Source organism: Pithys albifrons, chromosome 13 (genome assembly GCF_047495875.1).
Source record: "Pithys albifrons albifrons isolate INPA30051 chromosome 13, PitAlb_v1, whole genome shotgun sequence".
Taxonomy (NCBI): Eukaryota; Metazoa; Chordata; class Aves; order Passeriformes; family Thamnophilidae; genus Pithys; species Pithys albifrons.
The window spans coordinates 10,829,125-10,847,091 of NC_092470.1; the positions used below are offsets into that span (position 1 = coordinate 10,829,125).

At 38.9% G+C, this 17,967-nt stretch overlaps 1 protein-coding gene and 1 long non-coding RNA gene across 4 annotated transcripts in view; one reads left to right on the forward strand and one right to left on the reverse strand.

Moving 5' to 3' along the window:
- SLC12A1 (solute carrier family 12 member 1) overlaps positions 1 to 17,967 on the forward strand; it is a 47,223-nt gene that overhangs the window by 12,839 nt on the left and 16,417 nt on the right. For 2 of the 3 annotated variants that reach the window (XM_071568895.1, XM_071568894.1), the window contains exons 6-18: positions 850 to 989; positions 1,392 to 1,502; positions 2,455 to 2,566; positions 3,052 to 3,179; positions 5,877 to 5,961; positions 7,678 to 7,826; positions 9,421 to 9,528; positions 10,257 to 10,380; positions 11,310 to 11,411; positions 13,257 to 13,412; positions 15,095 to 15,194; positions 15,281 to 15,392; positions 17,806 to 17,946. In XM_071568895.1, coding sequence (XP_071424996.1) covers positions 850 to 989; positions 1,392 to 1,502; positions 2,455 to 2,566; positions 3,052 to 3,179; positions 5,877 to 5,961; positions 7,678 to 7,826; positions 9,421 to 9,528; positions 10,257 to 10,380; positions 11,310 to 11,411; positions 13,257 to 13,412; positions 15,095 to 15,194; positions 15,281 to 15,392; positions 17,806 to 17,946 — 1,568 coding nt within the window. Of the gene's footprint in view, positions 1 to 240; positions 337 to 849; positions 990 to 1,391; positions 1,503 to 2,454; positions 2,567 to 3,051; positions 3,180 to 5,876; positions 5,962 to 7,677; positions 7,827 to 9,420; positions 9,529 to 10,256; positions 10,381 to 11,309; positions 11,412 to 13,256; positions 13,413 to 15,094; positions 15,195 to 15,280; positions 15,393 to 17,805; positions 17,947 to 17,967 lie in introns of all 3 variants that reach the window. The other variant, XM_071568896.1, reaches the window with a different exon arrangement.
- Positions 2,870 to 8,431, reverse strand: LOC139678228 (uncharacterized). The gene is made up of 4 exons (XR_011698991.1): positions 8,152 to 8,431; positions 6,040 to 6,103; positions 3,580 to 3,849; positions 2,870 to 3,216 (listed from the first exon to the last, which is right to left on the reverse strand). It is a non-coding gene; the product is annotated as an uncharacterized lncRNA (long non-coding RNA).

Consider the following 17,967-nt stretch of genomic DNA (forward strand, 5'->3'; position numbering starts at 1 on the left):
AATGCTTTCTTTATAACACTCCTTGCATTTCAGCCACCCCTTGGAAGACAAGTAAATAATTTCACTGTGGAAGTGCATGTCAGGTATTTATAAAACAAAGTTCTAGTGCATTTCAGAAACTTCAAGTTATAAGCTGGTCTGGTCTAACCTCTGTGGAAAATGGCAGGTTCTTACTACATCATTTAAGCAGAACAGGTACTGGAATACACTTGCATATACTTTCTTTTTCGGATCTTTCAGGTCTTGGAATCATAGTTATTGCTCTGAGTGTAGTAGTAACAACATTGACAGGTATCTCCATGTCTGCCATTTGCACTAATGGAGTAGTAAGAGGAGGTAAGTGAATATGATCTCATGAAAAATATGAAAATCTGCAGAGAATTAGAAAAATAAATGGAATTGAAATAACTGTGTTATAAGCAAAGAAATAAATATATTTTGAGTGATTTCTCTCAGTGGATCAACAGCAAATTAAAATGTATATAAACTTAATGCAAAAAATATTAAAGATTCACTGCATCACTATGCAGGACCTTAAACAATGTACCATAGAATATGGTCTTTCATGCCAACGTTGGGATAGCCATGTAAGTTAGAACCTGTCTGGTTTTGCATGCTAATATGCACTAAAAAGCTTTCTGCAGTAGAAAAGCATACTGAAAAGTCTGAAGGCAGAACCAGCACAAAGCACTTTCCTTTTCTGTCAGTGTCCTCTATTAACATAGGGCAAAGCTTGATTATATTTGTGAGGCTAAAAGCACAGAATTCCACAGTAATTGTTATGTGGGGGGGGAAAAGCAAAAACTGAGCATTTAATTGTGCCAAAATAACAATCATTTCTGTCTGCAGGTGGAGCATACTATCTTATCTCAAGAAGTCTAGGCCCAGAGTTTGGTGGATCTATAGGACTTATCTTTGCCTTTGCAAATGCAGTGGCAGTTGCAATGTATGTTGTTGGATTTGCTGAAACTGTTGTGGAACTTCTTAAGGTAAATGTTGATGTTTTATGTACATGGTTGAGTTGGTTTATAATAATATATAATGTATATAATATGTTTGTTTAAGTGGTGATTGTTTTTAGCTGAGGCTTGAGGGACATCAGTAGCAGGGAAGAAGCTGGTCTGTCTAAACATGCCACAGAGTGCTTCTTCATTACTTCTGCCTTATGAATATATTTCATACATTTCTAAACAGGAATCTCAAAATCAGAAGAGAAACAGACATCTAATTAGACAGCCAAATAATCCCAACTGCAAAAGGCCAGCTGGAACATGAAATACAAACACTCTCTGAAACGTTGACAGCTCCCTGCTCTCTATTTCACCTTGCCCTTGATCCCACCAGTTGGGCAGAGAAAGACTGGTATTAATGACATTTCTTGCTGCTTTCAGGAGAGTGATACTCTGATGGTAGATGAGTCCAATGACATCAGAATCATCGGCACCATAACTGTTGTATGTCTTCTTGGCATCTCTGTTGCTGGCATGGAATGGGAAGCAAAGGTAAACCTTTAAAAGAACATAAAAACAAGCAGTATATAAGCCTAGTGTACAGCATTTGCATGTGTGAGGAATGCCATACAAGCGGTGGAATTTTCAGAGGCACCCCGCTTCAGTTTATGCTTAATCTTTCTCAAAGCAAGAACAGTTTAATCATTACATTCAATGAGAGCACAATTACTGCACACTCTTCCTTGAACATACATTTAAAAGCAAAGAGGAAGTTTGTGTTCTGCAGACAGCTTGGTTATATTGATTTTTATAATTCATGGCATCATTTAAAGCCTTGGCTAAGTGCCCCTTTTGCCCTTATTTTTGATGCAGCTTGACAGAATAAATAGTAGTAAAATACAGTTTTATCACCCACTCTTTCAAGCCCTACTCAGCAGAAGAGCTCTATTTGGTACCCATTTCTTAATCTCTAATGATTTCTGCTATTCCTTCACCTGTAAAAAAGGTCAGAATGCAAATTCAAATGGAAATACTTTAGAGGGTGTAATATAGATATTGAAATCAGGACCAGAAATCAGGCTCAACAGCATCCTTATTTTTACATTCTGCTGTGATGGAGACTAGAACTACTTGTAAAAGAGATCAGAAAAGAGCTTGATATTATAACCCTTGAAGTGACAATCCACTGCAACTAAACAAATTTTATAACAATATAAAAATGTCTTATACTTGATATTAATGCACTAGCTATTCCATTTTGCCTTTCCTTGTAAAGAAACTAACATAAAATTAAATTGTAAGTACATATTTCATTACCCTTTATAAAAAATACCTGCTGTTGTCATTAGCTGACTCAGCTATAGGGTAGTTTTCTGGTAGTTTTGAAAACTACAGAAATTAATAACCTGTCATAGGAAACACATACAGATAACTTACTATATAACCATCTCCACAGCAACACAAATTAAAACTAACAGGAAAATCTTTCTGCTTCTACTAATAGGCTCAAGTTATTCTTCTAATTGTTCTCCTTATTGCCATTGCAAACTTCTTTATTGGGACAGTCATTCCTACCAACACTGAAAAGAAGGCAAGAGGCTTTTTTAATTACCAAGGTAAGCAACCTTGCTGTCATAAAAATATTTGTATTCTTTTGGCTTAATAGTAAGTTAAGGATTCTACTGAGAAGGGTCACAAGATCAGAATCTTCTGCCCAAGCTTAAGTGACCTTGCAAGCAAAGGGAATTTATTTAATCTTTAATTTTGAGTCTGTCTCTCTGCTGCTGAAGTTGACAGCACGGTAAGCTGCAGCTTGAGTCATTTCTACATCAGTAGAGCACAGACAAACTTTAACACAGACCTAAGTGCAAGTGCTGCAGTGACACTTCTGTCACTTCAGTATGGCTCTGTAGCTCTGAGATGCAGACAACCACGTCCTACTGGGGATCAGACACAGGAAATCAAATTCACTTTGCTTATGATACGAGACAGATTCAAACCCAGTCTTCCAGATGTAAAAGACTGGCTTATTCACCTCCTTCATTAAGTAACTTTGGAACCAAATCCTGGTGCTATATTTCATTTTCACCTATATTTGCAGCATCAATATTTGCAGAAAACTTTGGACCAGAATTCAGAAGTGGAGAAGGATTTTTTTCGGTGTTCGCCATTTTTTTCCCAGCTGCCACTGGCATTCTTGCAGGAGCCAATATCTCAGGAGATCTGAAAGTACGTATTTCATTAACTTCATACTACTAGCTGTAGGCTGAAAAAAAGGAACAAGAAAACAAATGATGAATCAACACTGTATTCATTTTTAAATCATATTTTCTTTTGGGAAGCAAAACTCTCACTTTTAAGTACCTGCTTTATTAATTTAAAACAGCACTTCACATTTCCTTTCACAAGGCATTACGGCTATTTGCAGAAATTACTTCAGTTAGATTTGGGTTTCTGTATCATTTAAAAGCATGTTTCAATAACCTGTAATAATATATCATTAATGGTCCATTAGCAGCACATGGCTTAAGAGATAGTACACATATATCTCTTGGAGTTTGTCTTTTGTAAACATCAATACAAACATCATCCCAAAAATCATACCTGTAAAGCTCATGTTTGTACTCACAAGAATCAGCAGAGACAACCTTTTGTATTCAGGGTCACAGCAAGGGCAGAGCAAACAGGGCATTTAATGAAAGCAAGTATGTCCCAATCCCACGTCACTATTGCTGCTCAAAGGGAGAGCTGCAATTTTGCAGCTGTGACCAAAGAAAGGAGTCTGAAGAGAAAGGGAAAGGAAGTCCAAGGGTGCCCAATTGTCTTGTTGGGGCCATTCTGTCAGTTCCCCACTCTCCTCTTGCCGTTTAGCACTTGTAGGAGATGGTATTTCCAGTATCTAAAATTACAGGTAAATCAGAGACAGGAATTTAGTTTTGAGTGCCCTCTAGCTTCCATGACAAAAACACCCAACCACCCCCCAAAAACATTTTTTTAAAAAGTCACCAACAAAATGTCACTCACAGCTTGATAACCCCAGTATGTCAAATGAAGTTATTTGGCCTTCTCATATAAATCCATTGCCTTGCATACTTTAAGGATTCATCCAAAGGTCTGTTATTTCTGTATCGGCACAGGAGTCACAAGTTTACCAGACCTTACCACCCCTGACAGCCAGTTCCCTTTCCCTTCCTCACCCTGAGCTACATGCCTTGTCTCCTTTGTTTTCAAAGGGCTGCTTTTCTGGCCAAGCACAGAGAGAATATGTTGAAACTGAAATGCATTGAAACTGTGCCACTGATAGTGTCAGTGAGATTCCATTTTTAATTAAAAACCCAAAAATCATTGTGCTTCTGCCCAGTGAGACTGAATCAGGCTCACACAATCTCCATCCTTTTATCAAACAAAAATAATTCCTTTGCCATATATGGTGCTCTCTCTACATGGCAGCTCCCAAAGCAGCAGCACTTCTTTCATAAGCTGTTTGAAAGAATCTGAGCAGACCAAGTTTTCCCGTTGGATCTCTGCAGTTGTTTCAGTCTGACAATAAGTGGATTTCTATAACCAAGTCCTCCAGGCTGCAGATTCCCCACTGAGCATGTTTAGATGCATTAGACAAGTCTAATTAAATCAACCAGCCTCTCCAGAATCTAAAGACAAAGCTAAGGGGTGTTCAAAAAGTGTAATATTGCCCAACCAAACTTTCTATAGAATTTCTTGCAAACACCTTCATACATGCTCCTGCAGCCACGACATACTCAAATGGTGCCTTAGTCCAAAGCCTACTTATGAAAACAAATAGTCTTCCTAGAGACTTCAATAGGGTTTACAGCAGCTTTTAAAGTGCTAACAACATAGTAAATATGTGTTTAATTTCTGATAAAATTTAAAAGTTCTAAAGCTGTAAGAAGCTTTAACCCTAAGATTTAATGTTACAGAGTTTAAGATAACCACATGAGACTCTAAAAGAACAATACCCTAAAACAAGCATATCAAAACTGCATAAAGTTGCCATGCAAAGGGTGTTAATGCAGATCAAGTGACTTTGCAACTATTTTTCAGCTCAATAAATTTTTACCTCATTAAAAAATAGTATTAGTTATTAACACAGTTAAGCCATTCATCCATGTTTCACACTGTTTTTTACCATGCAATGAGCATAGTTATAAAAAGTCTGTGACTTAAAATGCATTCAACACATTTTTTATTTAAGAACCTTCCCTAAACCAACTTAAGAAGACAATTCATAAAATTTTTCCTAGCATAACAAACCCATTCTAAAATGTAAGGTTATCTAGCATTGAAAAACCCTTTAAAATGTATAATGCAATCTTTGTACTCACAGTTGAATGGGCAAAGCAAATACCATTGTAAGCTAGTCTGTAAGCATTATAACCCAGCCTTATTAAATTATCTAAATTAAAAGTGAGAGAAAGTAGCTGTTGTGAAGACCCAACTCACAATTACTAGTTGCTAATCACACAAGTACTGTATTCTGTACAGGGTGACCTCATCTGTCTCACCAGTTAACCAAAAACAGTCCCATCTTGTCATCCACACAAGTTTGATGATTAGCTCAGGAACTATTAAACATTACATCATTAAACATTAAAATAAAACCAATTGCAATGTAAAGAGAGTTTGGAGCTTTCAGAAATGCAGAGATCAGGACCCTCCTGACTGCTATAAATGTGACCACTGCTCCTCTAGAATATCCTTCACTCCATCCAGGACAGGAACACTGCACCACAGGATCACTGCAGTGTCCAGTGCTGGGACCCAAAATGCTGGTGCAGGTCAAAGTGATAAAATCCTACCCTCTAAGGGAAACTTCATACCACAGTCTGGCAGGACTCCCACCATGCAAATGCCATCAGAGTGCAGCACACAAACCCACAGTTTTTCCTGTCTCTGCCTTGTTTCAAGGATCCACAAAGTGCGATACCCCAAGGAACAATGCTGGCCATTTTGATCACCACAATTGCTTACATTGCCGTGCTAATATGTGCAGGTGAGTACAGAACCTCTGCTTCATGTCTTCATTTATACAGTTAAGTTTGAAAGCTTGGTATGCAAATGAATGACTAACCTCATTGCTTTTTCATCCTGTGGATTTATTATGTAGAGAGACAGTAGTTTTGATTTTACTGTATCTAAGAACAGAAAGGAAAAAAAAATCAGCAATCAGCAGAAGCAAAAGTCCCTGTTTGGCAGCTGGACCTTCAGATAACTTGTATGATTACCTTTGCTGACAAAGATCACTGGCATATAGTATCCACAAGCATAGTTAAGATGAAAGGAACCTCTGATCAATCTGCTGATCTTTCGTTTCTTGTACCCATTGAAATTTCACATGGCTTCTGCTTGCTCTCCCTAGTCATACACTGAGCACTCATGAGAATCACAGAAACAGGGTAGTGCATTTTGTAAACCCCTTACAGTATGTCATATGTCAAAGACAGGAATCAGTTGCCGTAATCCAGAGAATATAGAATGTGAGGTAACAACAAAATGGACCCAAATGAAAAGGAGACCTCTACTGAAGCCATGAACTATGTTAGAGGGTTATGCAATTAAATCTTCATTATGAGCAGACAATAAATCTCTGGTCAAGAAAAACATTTTTCTTTATGCATTTAATGGTACTGTAAGAAAGACAGTTGTAAATGACAGTCTTTCTTATGGGCAAACACCTCAATACTGCATGAAAGCCCTGCAGAGTATTTCCTTTCCTGGGAGATGACTCTCAAGTCTTCTTGACTTTTGTGGTTCTTGTACTTTATGCAAAAGGCACAGTACTTGACTCAAGCCTCAGCTCAGGTCATTGCATTATTTGGATCTAATTTTCCCCTGCAACTGAAGTTGAAGTAGTCATTCTTCACTTTCTATTGTAAATTCCCTTTCTGTTATAAATTGTTTATTTGAGAACATTGCTCTGCTCTCACAAGCAATATCTGTATTTCAACTTCAGAGCTGTGTATTTTTCAGTGCAATACTTCCTTTTTTTTTCTTCTATTTGCATACTGGCTTCCTAAATAGATAATGGTTATTTTGGGACTTTTATGTTTTTGACATATTTGAACATATCATAAAAATTTAGATTTTGGCCAGTAAAGATGTTGAGATCATACTCCAAGCTAATTCCATATATTTCTTCTTGTTTCTGGTGGCAAGTAACACAAGATAACATAAATATCAATAAACACAAAAGCAATATAGGTAATTTCTCCTGTTTAAAGTTTTTCTCCTCACATTGGTATCAATAGGGCTATGACAGTTTGAACAGCTGAGGATCTGGGTCTCTAAAGCAATTGTGTGTCCTTGAGAAACAAAAAAACGTGTATGTCTAGACTGAAGACCCCCACTGACCCATTTCCTTTGAATACAGGCACTGGTAAAAGTGGTGACAAGAAGACAATACACTTTCTGAGTTAGTTAATTTATTGTTGATCTCTTCTGGTTCTCTAAGTTCAGAAATATGCTAACCTTCATTAGTCAACTGGCTGATTATTTTAAAAGTAACAAAAGGAAATATTTGCTTACAGACACAATGGGAAACTAAGTCACAGAACAGGGTAGTAATCTCTGCCCAACACAAAATGTTGCTCTTTGGGAGGAGTCCCAGGTAGCAGTTGTGAAAAATGCGTGCAGATTAAGAGTCATATGGCAACAACATTCTTCCCATGTCACAAGGATGGAAAATAATAATATATGATTGTTTCCACAGCCTCCTGTGTCGTACGAGATGCTACTGGGAACATCAATGATACAGTTGTACCTGGAATGAGCTGCAATGGATCTGCCTGTGGCCTAGGCTATGATTTTTCCAGATGTGCAAGTCAGCCATGTGACTACGGGTTGATGAATAATTTTCAGGTTTTAATGACATAACATGTATAATAATAAGCAACACCTGAATACATACGTATGAACATTCAAAATTGTTATTTGCAGACAACTAATTGCAACAGGACAACCACTTTTATGTAGAAAATGAAAGAACTATTGGAATAATGAAAGGCAAAAATCCCCTGCACTCCACATTACATTTATACTGCCCCTCACTAGCCTTCCAAGCACTCTGATAAAGTTTTTATCTGCTCTTTCAACAAGTACCATGCAGCTGTATATGCTGTAACATCTTCAAACTGAAAGCCTAGACTTAACAAAGACCTCAGGAACTCTTAGATGAGCAACTCACCTCACTGCTCTTGACACATGGATGTGATTTTACCTCAGGGGTGCTGTGGTCACTGTTAAAGGTTTGTGTCACGGTACAAAAAACAGAGTTCTGACTTCTTTAAAAAAGTACCCAAAAATAGTTGAGTGAAAAATCAAGTGAGAAGTAATGGGGTCTTTCTCCTAGGCCAGAGAGAGACTGCCATTTTTATTCTTCAAAATAAAGTATAGGCAAAGCATCAAAGTAAAGCAGTTCTGCGGCCTGACAGCCACAGCTCCCAGATCTCTGTTCAGCCCCCGTCCTTCATGGCCCACAAGAGGAACTCACCACCCACCTGCACTTGCTTTTCAACTAGTCATTTGTAGCTTTTAAAGTCACTTCCTTTTTTCCCAGCTGGCTCTGCTAAATGACAGGGCTGAGTAACCACCTTAAAAGGGATATGCTCTCCCTTTCACAGACTACTTTCCCTTCCTTCCTTAAGCATTTACCATCCCCACTCCCACCTTGGTTCAGCTGCCCAGAGCAGGGGCACCCCTTAAAATCAGTGATCTCCCTACAGCCATAAACAGAGTTTCATTTGTTGCATTTACCTTTGCAGAGTAAAGTCAGGAAGCAATTTATCTGACAAATCTTTGAGATTAACTGGTTTCTTTCCTGGAGTACTTCCCCCACACCAAAAAGCATCTGGCAGTCACATTGATCTGTCTTTTAGTTTCCTTGCCTGGTGCTTCTCAACAGCCCTTTTGCTTCAGTGGTCACAGAAGCCAGTCCAGCCCCCAGCAGGGCTCAGAGAGGCCCAACAGTGACCATCATTACTGTTTGCAGCACTGTGGTTATGCCAGCACAATCAGGCACCTTCTCTCTTTTTTAGCCATGTTAAACAATCAAGGAAACCCCAAACCAAATGAAGTGCCTCCAACCACATTTCATACTCTGGTGCTTTTCCCTGCCATTTCTATTTTCCCCTCTTGCAACAAGCTGACTATTTACTCATCAAGTAGAGGCTGTTAACAGCAATCAGTTAGTAAAGGAGGTGAGAAAATCTCAGAGTACTCATCTGCCTCACCAGACAGCTGCATACGTGAATAAAAATTTGTCTATGCCTCCACTGCTTTGTAGTAAAACAGAAATAATAGTATTTCCTTACTTCACAGTTGGTTTGTAGCAGATTGAATTTAGAACCATGAAAAGCAGAGACATGTAGAAACAGAGTATTTAAATGGATCTGCCATTAAAAAACTGCATCTAAATGTAAGCCTGACTTCTTTTGACCTTCTTTTTTTCATAAAGGTGATGAGCATGGTGTCTGCCTTTGGTCCTCTCATTACAGCTGGCATCTTTTCAGCTACTCTGTCATCAGCTCTAGCATCTCTTGTCAGTGCACCCAAAGTTTTCCAGGTAAAATTAAACTATCCATTTCCTTATACTCAGTTTTACTTCAAAGACACAAAATTTAGTTGAATTCTATGTGCCAAATGCAATATATATTTAAACAACACTGACACCTGTGGGAGGAAGAGGCAGGGAAAACAGTATGCACAATGTTTTTCAACAGAAACAGGCACGTTTTATGCTCATACAAGGGCAATAATGTCCCTTTGGCCCGAGCTCAGCTTTGCTGCAGGAGTGGGGGATGCACATGTGCCTGTTATAAATAGTTTCAAGGCTACTTTCAGGATGACTTCTGTCTACAGAAAGCCACCCTGTAAGCACAGGAGTGCCAGGAGCCCTCAGGTGCTGGCAGGTGTCCTCCAACAGGCAGCAATCTGCAGAGATGGGAGCAGAGGGCATGGGACAGAGAGATAACCTGTACAAATTACACAAAGCCACTGATTTGTGCTTCAATATCCCCCAGTTTAGATTCTATTTAACTATTTAATTAATCTTTTCTTTTAAAGCACTGAATAAGCATTAAATGCCTGTGATTCTGTTTCCCACTATATTACACAGCATGTTGTCTTCTCACCTTATTTAAATGTTCACATGCCATAGCAGTTGTTGTACTTGAAGTACTAAGATAGATTTAACTTGTTTAGCCAAAGCCTACCAAACTGCCACTCACAGACAGTGACTTTTGAAGCAAGAAGGAACTGCTTAACAGAATTATGTTCTGATTTTCTTACCAGGCTCTTTGCAAGGACAACGTCTACAAAGGGCTCGAATTCTTTGCCAAAGGATATGGAAAAAACAATGAGCCCATCAGGGGATATGTTCTCACTTTCGTGATTGCTATGGCATTCATTTTGATTGGTTTGTATAATGTTACACAAATGCTCTAATATCATGTTCTGAAATTCTACAAACTGATATTTTAATCAATTATTAGCTATGGTTAGAAAAAATTTCAGTCAGATAAGCTCTGACATAAACTCAAACACACTCAAAGTCCCAGTAGCAATTCCATTATTCCTAATGAAGGCAAAAAGAAACCAACAGGGATTCTTGTGACATCTCAACACCACCACAGCCTCATTTTCAAAGATGCAGAGTAGTTTCAATTCCTGTTCACTCTGCTGGAAGAGGGCAGTGTTTAGAACTATATCAAATAAGGCAAAATGACAAGCTTTGAAAATGGTTTTCCACTTTATATTGCACATAGGTCTGAGGTAATTCTGAGAAAATTAGGAAGCCTGCTCTGCCCAAGCCTTCCACACAGTCAGCTCCAAAGCAAATCCCAGTTTGCCAGCACTGGCAGTAGAGAATCCCAGCCACTATATCTAGGGGTGTGAGGATTTTTAAATCAGCTTTTCCAAGATTTGAAATTCAAACTGTTCAACACTACATAAACAGGATATCTAGTGGAGAATTCAGATTCCCATTTAAAAAGCAAAACAGTAAGTTTTGACAATAAATATTTTGTGAAAAGCATCTGTCCTCCCAATTATGTAAAATTCTGAACCTTACACCAGATCTACATCATTAAGAGACAGTTTGTAGAATCACAGTATCAAGTATAACCTTGCATAGCAAATAATGTTAGTAAAATCAGCATTAGCAGACCTAATTCATATGAATGAAGGTATATCAAAGTGGCCTTAAATTAGTAAGACAATAAAATAGCCAAGCTCTCCCTGGATGACAAATTAGACAATGTTCAGATTTAATGCATCATTAGGAAAAAGCTGGCCAACAATCTAGGAAACTGGTGCCTATGTCTGACTTGTGCCTATGTCTTGCAGCTGAACTGAATACCATTGCTCCCATCATCTCCAATTTCTTCCTGGCTTCATACGCTTTGATTAATTTCTCCTGCTTTCATGCCTCTTATGCAAAATCTCCAGGTGAGTCTGCATTCACCACTGATTAAAATGTGGGCTTTATAGTCTGACCTCTCCAAGTTTTTGACTGTATGTCAGAGAAAACTGCAGTATGTGTAAAATACCTACGCTATGTGAGCTGATGTTTTACTGCTCTTATTGAACATGATGACACTTATTTATCTCCGAAAGATAAAAATAATGGCTCTGGTCCTTACAATCCCTACAGTTGTACAGGATGAAAAAGATTTCAGTGGATCCCACTGGAGAAAAAAAATCTCCTCCTAAGGGTGTTTTTTCCTCCTAATTATCACAAAACATGGGTGGATAAAAGCCTATGCCAACTCTAGCCACTGAAAGTAAACAAGATGTAGTGGGGACTGACCATGTCCTTCTCCTCCAAATCTACAGTGAAATGCAGGGGGAGGGCCATACGAACAGTAATTGCACTAGAAGTGGTGCTGCTGGAGGGGAACAGCAGCAGGTGCCCCAAACAGCACCAGCACAGCTCTGCAGTGCCTACAAGCAGAATTATAAGGTGAAGTGCAGTGAGGTCCTGCTTAAGGGGTAACTTGAGATGCTCTCTACATTTGTGCAGCAAAGTAACATACTGGCTTTCAGGCCTGTGCATTGCCACAGCTGAATGATTCTCACCATCTTCATGAAGGAAGGGGTGACACCTTCAGGACTAAAGTCAATCAGCTGAGAAATGCTGGTTTTGGCACACAAGAAAGACAATTTCCTGTGAATTAATTATTCAACTCAAGGAGGGAGGAATATATTTTTGATTTCCAGTGTGAAGCAACTGCAGCAGCAGCATAAATGCTTACATCAACTTCCTTCCTATAGAGCTGCGTGGTGTCATTTGTTCAGAGGGCAGAAAAGATGAGCACTTCTGCTAATTACCTGCACAGCTGAACAAATGAAGATCTGCTCCACACGGCCTTGGAGCTGAGTAACAATTACCTCGATAGACTTCATCTGTGTGCATCTGACTCTACCACTGCTTAACATTTCAGACACAACTGCAGCCATTTTTCTTTTCTCATTTCCTCCAGTTAATTTCTGCCAATTCACAGTGATAGATGATAATAATTGCAAAGCTGCAGGACAGCACATTTCTTCACAGCAGGTCCTTCCCATTCCCTCATTACAAGGATGATCCAAGATAGGGTTGCTCAGCCTCTTCTTCTATCTTGTGTTTTTTCCCCTCTCCAAAGAGTGTGCTCTGTAGAACACCTGGCAGAGACCTGCAAACCATGGAGGCTCACTGCTTGCCTCATCATTTAAATTGGTAGCAGGGGATGGATTCAGTACTGCAGCAGAAGAGCAGCAGGAATAATATCTTTTTAAAGTCAATTGCAAATGATTTTACTTTTCTGCAGTGAGGCCAGGCAATTTCCAATTTTAGACAGGTGCACTTACAGTATTGGGATAAACTCTTCTCTCAGCAAGTGTTTAGCACCAGTAATAAGTTCTGTGTATTTGCATCAAAAAGACAGTGTTGCCAATTACCTGGAGTTACAGGAAAATCTGTTTCTGATGTTCTGAAATGTTATGAACCAGTAAACTTTAATTTGGCATAAATATCTATAAACAGAATAGCTACTCAAAGCCATGCTGAACAAAGCAGTAGGAAAGAGTGTAGTAGAAGGCTTGTAAGACACAATATTCTGTATGTGTTGAAATCTACATCAGCCAACACTTGAAAGTATCTGTTGATACAGTGCCTGAGAATTCGTACATACCACTCCCACGCCTTCTCACAGAGCCTGAAATAAACTGCACATGGGTTTGTTTGTATGCACAAAAATCATGGATCAGCATTTGATCAATATATTTTATGCTCTTCCAAATCTCTTTAAACAGGTTGGAGACCTGCATTCAGATATTATAACATGTGGGTGTCACTTTTTGGAGCCCTGCTATGCTGTGGTGTGATGTTTGTCATCAACTGGTGGGCAGCTCTCATCACTTACGCCATAGAATTCTTTCTATATATTTATGTAACATATAAAAAGCCAGGTAAGACCAAACCCCACTATTATTATATGTATATGTTATGCAGCCAGACTGGATTTTAAAGAAATTAATTCTGCTTACCGAATTAGAAATTACTTTTTTCTCTGATATTTTATTTAAAGGGAAGTCTGAAGATCCCATTAAATTCCACTTTATATAATATAGAGTAAGTTGACAATCTAGTGAATGTTTGCCTGTTTAACAAACACTTCGAGTATGGTTCAGGGCATTCTGTAAACATTCCAGCAGACTGGTTTATTCCCACCACATATTTATGAAATTTGGGCTTTTATTTGAGTATCACTCATGATTTTTTCCACCCACATATAAGACCTTACCTGAATTTTGCAGTGCTGCTAGCTGACTCATCCGAGGTCATCACTCAAAATATAAACCTGCTGCCCATTATACAACAGAAATGCAAGCTGAATTACTCCTGAACTGATCATCCTCCAGCACCTCCTTACAATCCCTCCATAAATCAAAAAAAGATGGGCACACTTTACTGCTGGAAAAAAACTGCTTAGTAGCTCAGCAAATCACAGGAGCTGTCCTCAGAAATCAGTGTGCTAATACAACACAGCCTCAGTACAAGACTAGACAGTCTGGGTATTCATATCCAGGACAAATCTAACCCAGGTCCAGATTTCAGTGTTAACCACCTGAATTACTTCTGCAGTAGAAAAACATAATACAAATAAAAGAGACAAGTTTCCCAGGAGAAGATGTGCCTTCATTGCAGCTAGCTGGGACAGCAATACCTGGTCTGAGACTGTTACTCTTTTCTCTGTATTGCTGCACTGTCTGGGTTTTCATACTCATTGGGATGGTCTGTGGTTCTCTTCCGGTCATCAGCTATAGCAGAACACACCTGTCACAAGGCAGGTGTCAAAAACATTTGAGGATTTCTACCCTTTCCTTCTATATTGCCAGTGCCCCTGCTGCAAAGTAGCAGCTTAAAGCTTGGTTAAATTCACTGAAGACACTGGACAAAAGCTCTCTACCTCCTGCTACGAGAGTGACTTTTGTCAGCACTAATTTAACCAGCAACTGAAGGGTTCAGAAAAGACCAATATTCCTTGGAAAAGAAGCCCTGTACACAAACCTTCACTTAGTTACACTAAACATTAGCTTTGTATCTTGGCATTACAGGACTTGATCTGCATTCACGTAGGTCTCAAAGTGTAGGAAGAGGTTTCTTACATGTCTCCATTGACCAATCAGCTGCACAATAATGAGAAATTATGTATATGCCAAAATTGGGTTTGGAGAACAATTTTTGGCCTATATAGCAGAACAGAGCAAACTGGAACTAACATTGTTCCTTCCTAATGGTTTAATTTGAACTTCCTGAAATTCCACACCACATACATAACTCAGGGCTGTTCATTTTATGAATGGGAGAAGAATACAAAGTTAATGGAACAGAGAAGAAAACAGCAGAGAAAGAACATTCCCTACAATTTTTAAGCAAAGAATGAGACAATGTATTTGCATGGGGGTTTTTTGCATCACAAAAGCAAAACCTATTCTATTAAGAAGCACAAAGAACAATAGGTCTGTATCTATTAAGAATGAGATCATATACCCTGCTTTGTTTCATAGAGAACATGATTGTTGACTTTTGCAACAGGATGGGAAAAGCCCATGGTTTAATATGTGTTCTTTATCTTTATTATGTGTAGAAGTAAACTGGGGCTCCTCTACACAGGCTCTTTACTATGTTAATGCCTTAGACAGTGCCCTGGCATTGACTACAGTGGAAGACCATGTGAAGAACTTCAGGTAAGATTTCCAGTGTACAGCAGAATGGCTTATCCTGAACATGTACATCAGCCAATTACATACAACCCCTCTCTTCTCCCTAACAGGCCCCAGTGCATCGCATTAACAGGAGCTCCTATGGTCAGGCCTGCTCTGCTGGACATCACACACACCTTCACCAAGAACAATGGGCTGTGTATCTGCTGTGAAGTGTACATGGTAAGGTCAACTCACACCACCCCAAAGCTCAGCCCCAGTGGGTGCTGCAGGTCCCCATTACACATCCCACTCACTTGGCACACGATGTTCCCGTTGGTGCTGGTCCCTGCCTGTGCAGACCATGACAGAGGTTCACCCTGGGAATTAATTTTGTTATAATTATTGACAAGAAAGCTATTGACTGATACAGAGCTTGCTGGTAAATGCCTCATTTAAGATGCTTTCAGAGTTCATAGTAGATGGACCAAAAATGGTTTGAAGAAAATGAAACATTACAAGGAAAGATTTTAGGCTTACAAACCAGAAAACCCCCAAACCACACACCACACAAAACTGGAAGGATTATTGTGCAAAAGTCAAATTACCCAGGCTCCATTTTCAGCTTTGTCACTGATTTGCAGTGTTGGGGTTTGGCAAGTAATTCAGCTCTCCTTGTAGTGGTTCCTCAAAACTGTTGCAATGCTAATTCTGAGGATAAACATGATCTTCTGAGATATAAAGAGAGCAGCAAAGTATAAATTCTAGTTATAAATACACAGAAAATTATGTATCTTAGAGGATAAAGATCTAGTCTCTCATTAAGACAGAACAAAAATAGATAGGCTTGTAGTATACAGAAAAAATGTATTTTAAATATTACAATGACCTTTTAATTTTCAGAGAAAAAAAACCAAACCAGTTCATGGCACCAAACAGGTCTGTAGAGTCTAGATAATAGAGTCAGTCCAGGCAAGATAATATATTCCTCTACAGGAGTGTAGGAATAATTCATTTGTTGCTGCCAGATTGCAGAAACAAAGTACAGAAGATCCACATGTGATTCTTCTCAAATGAAATGAATCTATAAAGAGTGGATGGTCCCAGTTCTTCCCCACTATAATTGTTGTTAGCTTTCCCACCACATCCAGGAAGCATAGAATCAATCTCACCAAGATCCTGGGACTATGCAGCTTCCTAAAGCTGAGTTTCAGGAAGATTTCTGAAGTCTTAGGCATGCTTCTCTAATACTGGTTCTTTCTGTGGAGAACTGAAATTTCATTCCTGTTTATATAAAAAAACCCTTAAGTCTATTCTTTCAGTGTAAGCATTCTATTTTTTTTTTTTTTGGGGGGGAGGTGTCCTTTTTTTTTTTATTTCTTCAGCAACTTAAGGGACATTTTTGCTGGATAATAAAAGTGGGACAAAAAGAGCTTTTATGATTTGCAAAATTGTGGCAAAAAGTGGATGATAAAATTCCTAGGAACCACATTGAAGAACAGCCTACAATATATATCACAAAATACAGCAAGATTGTTCAGCCATAAGTGTAACACCCAGCATATTTTGCCTCAAAAGCTGACATGCTGTTCCCTATGCATGAAGTTTTGAGACACCATGCCAGAGAAAACATCTTCCATTCATTTTTTCCAAAAAGTAGCAAGAAACTTTCCAGGAACATGGTGACAGATAGTTCAGAAATAGGCAAAATAAATATGGCAACTGAACATAAAGACAATTTAAAGTTCACTTGTGTCTGAGATGGTGGCTGCACAATGGCTTGAATAGTCTGAGTTTTTGGTAAAAAGGGCTATTCTGCTTTTACTCCCTGCCTTCACACACAACATTTTTGCAAGGTTAGTCTTCAGTCTGCAAGTTCACAGTCTCCTGGTACAATTGCACGAACAGTAACAGATACAAAGAGGAGCAGGAGAGGACACAGACAGGCTGTCCCCTGACAGAGGATGGGACTGGCCCCTTGGCCAGCAGAAACATTGTGCAAGTCAGTTGCAAAACTATCCTCAGGTTCTCTCCTTAGAGAGATGGGAAGGGTAAAACCTGTTTTTCTTCCTCCTTACCCACAAGGAAACTTCACCTTATTGTTCAGGTTATTATTCCCTCATATAATCAGGATCAAACTCTCCTTAAGTTACATCCATGTCTTGTGACTTGGATAGGCACACAGGTATTTGTCCAGATGACCACTGAGAGAAACTGGCAATAAAGGCATTTGCATCTTTAATTGTATTGCACAACTCTTTTCTCTTACTGTTGCTAGACAGGAGCATAACCACGTGTATTTAGATCTGCTGAGACTCTTACATAGTCAAGTCAGGGAGGGACTTCATTCACCCTGAGATGCTTTATCATACCTTAGATATTTTTTTTAAGATGTTACAATCCATAGTAGTCCTTCTTTCTGTCAGAATCACTATATTTAAGTAGCATTAACAGCCTCAACCCTCTTGAGCAGAATGTGAATTATGTTAGCAGCACAGTTCTTTTCAAAGGGCTGAGTCTCTGTGGACCCTTTTTGGAAATATATTTTTTCTAACTCTCTCCATTTGCTTTCACAGCAGACTAGGTAACTTCTTCAAAATCACGGTGTGATGTACAACACAAAACCTTCCTAATAGTATTTTATTGTATCATGCAGGGACCACGGAAGCTGTGTGTTAAGGAGATGAACAGTGGCATGGAAAAAAAGCAGGCCTGGCTCACAAAGAACAAAAGAAAAGCCTTTTATGCAGCAGTGGCAGCTGACAGCTTCAGAGATGGAGTCAAAAGTCTTCTTCAAGTAAGCTTTTTGTTTACAGAA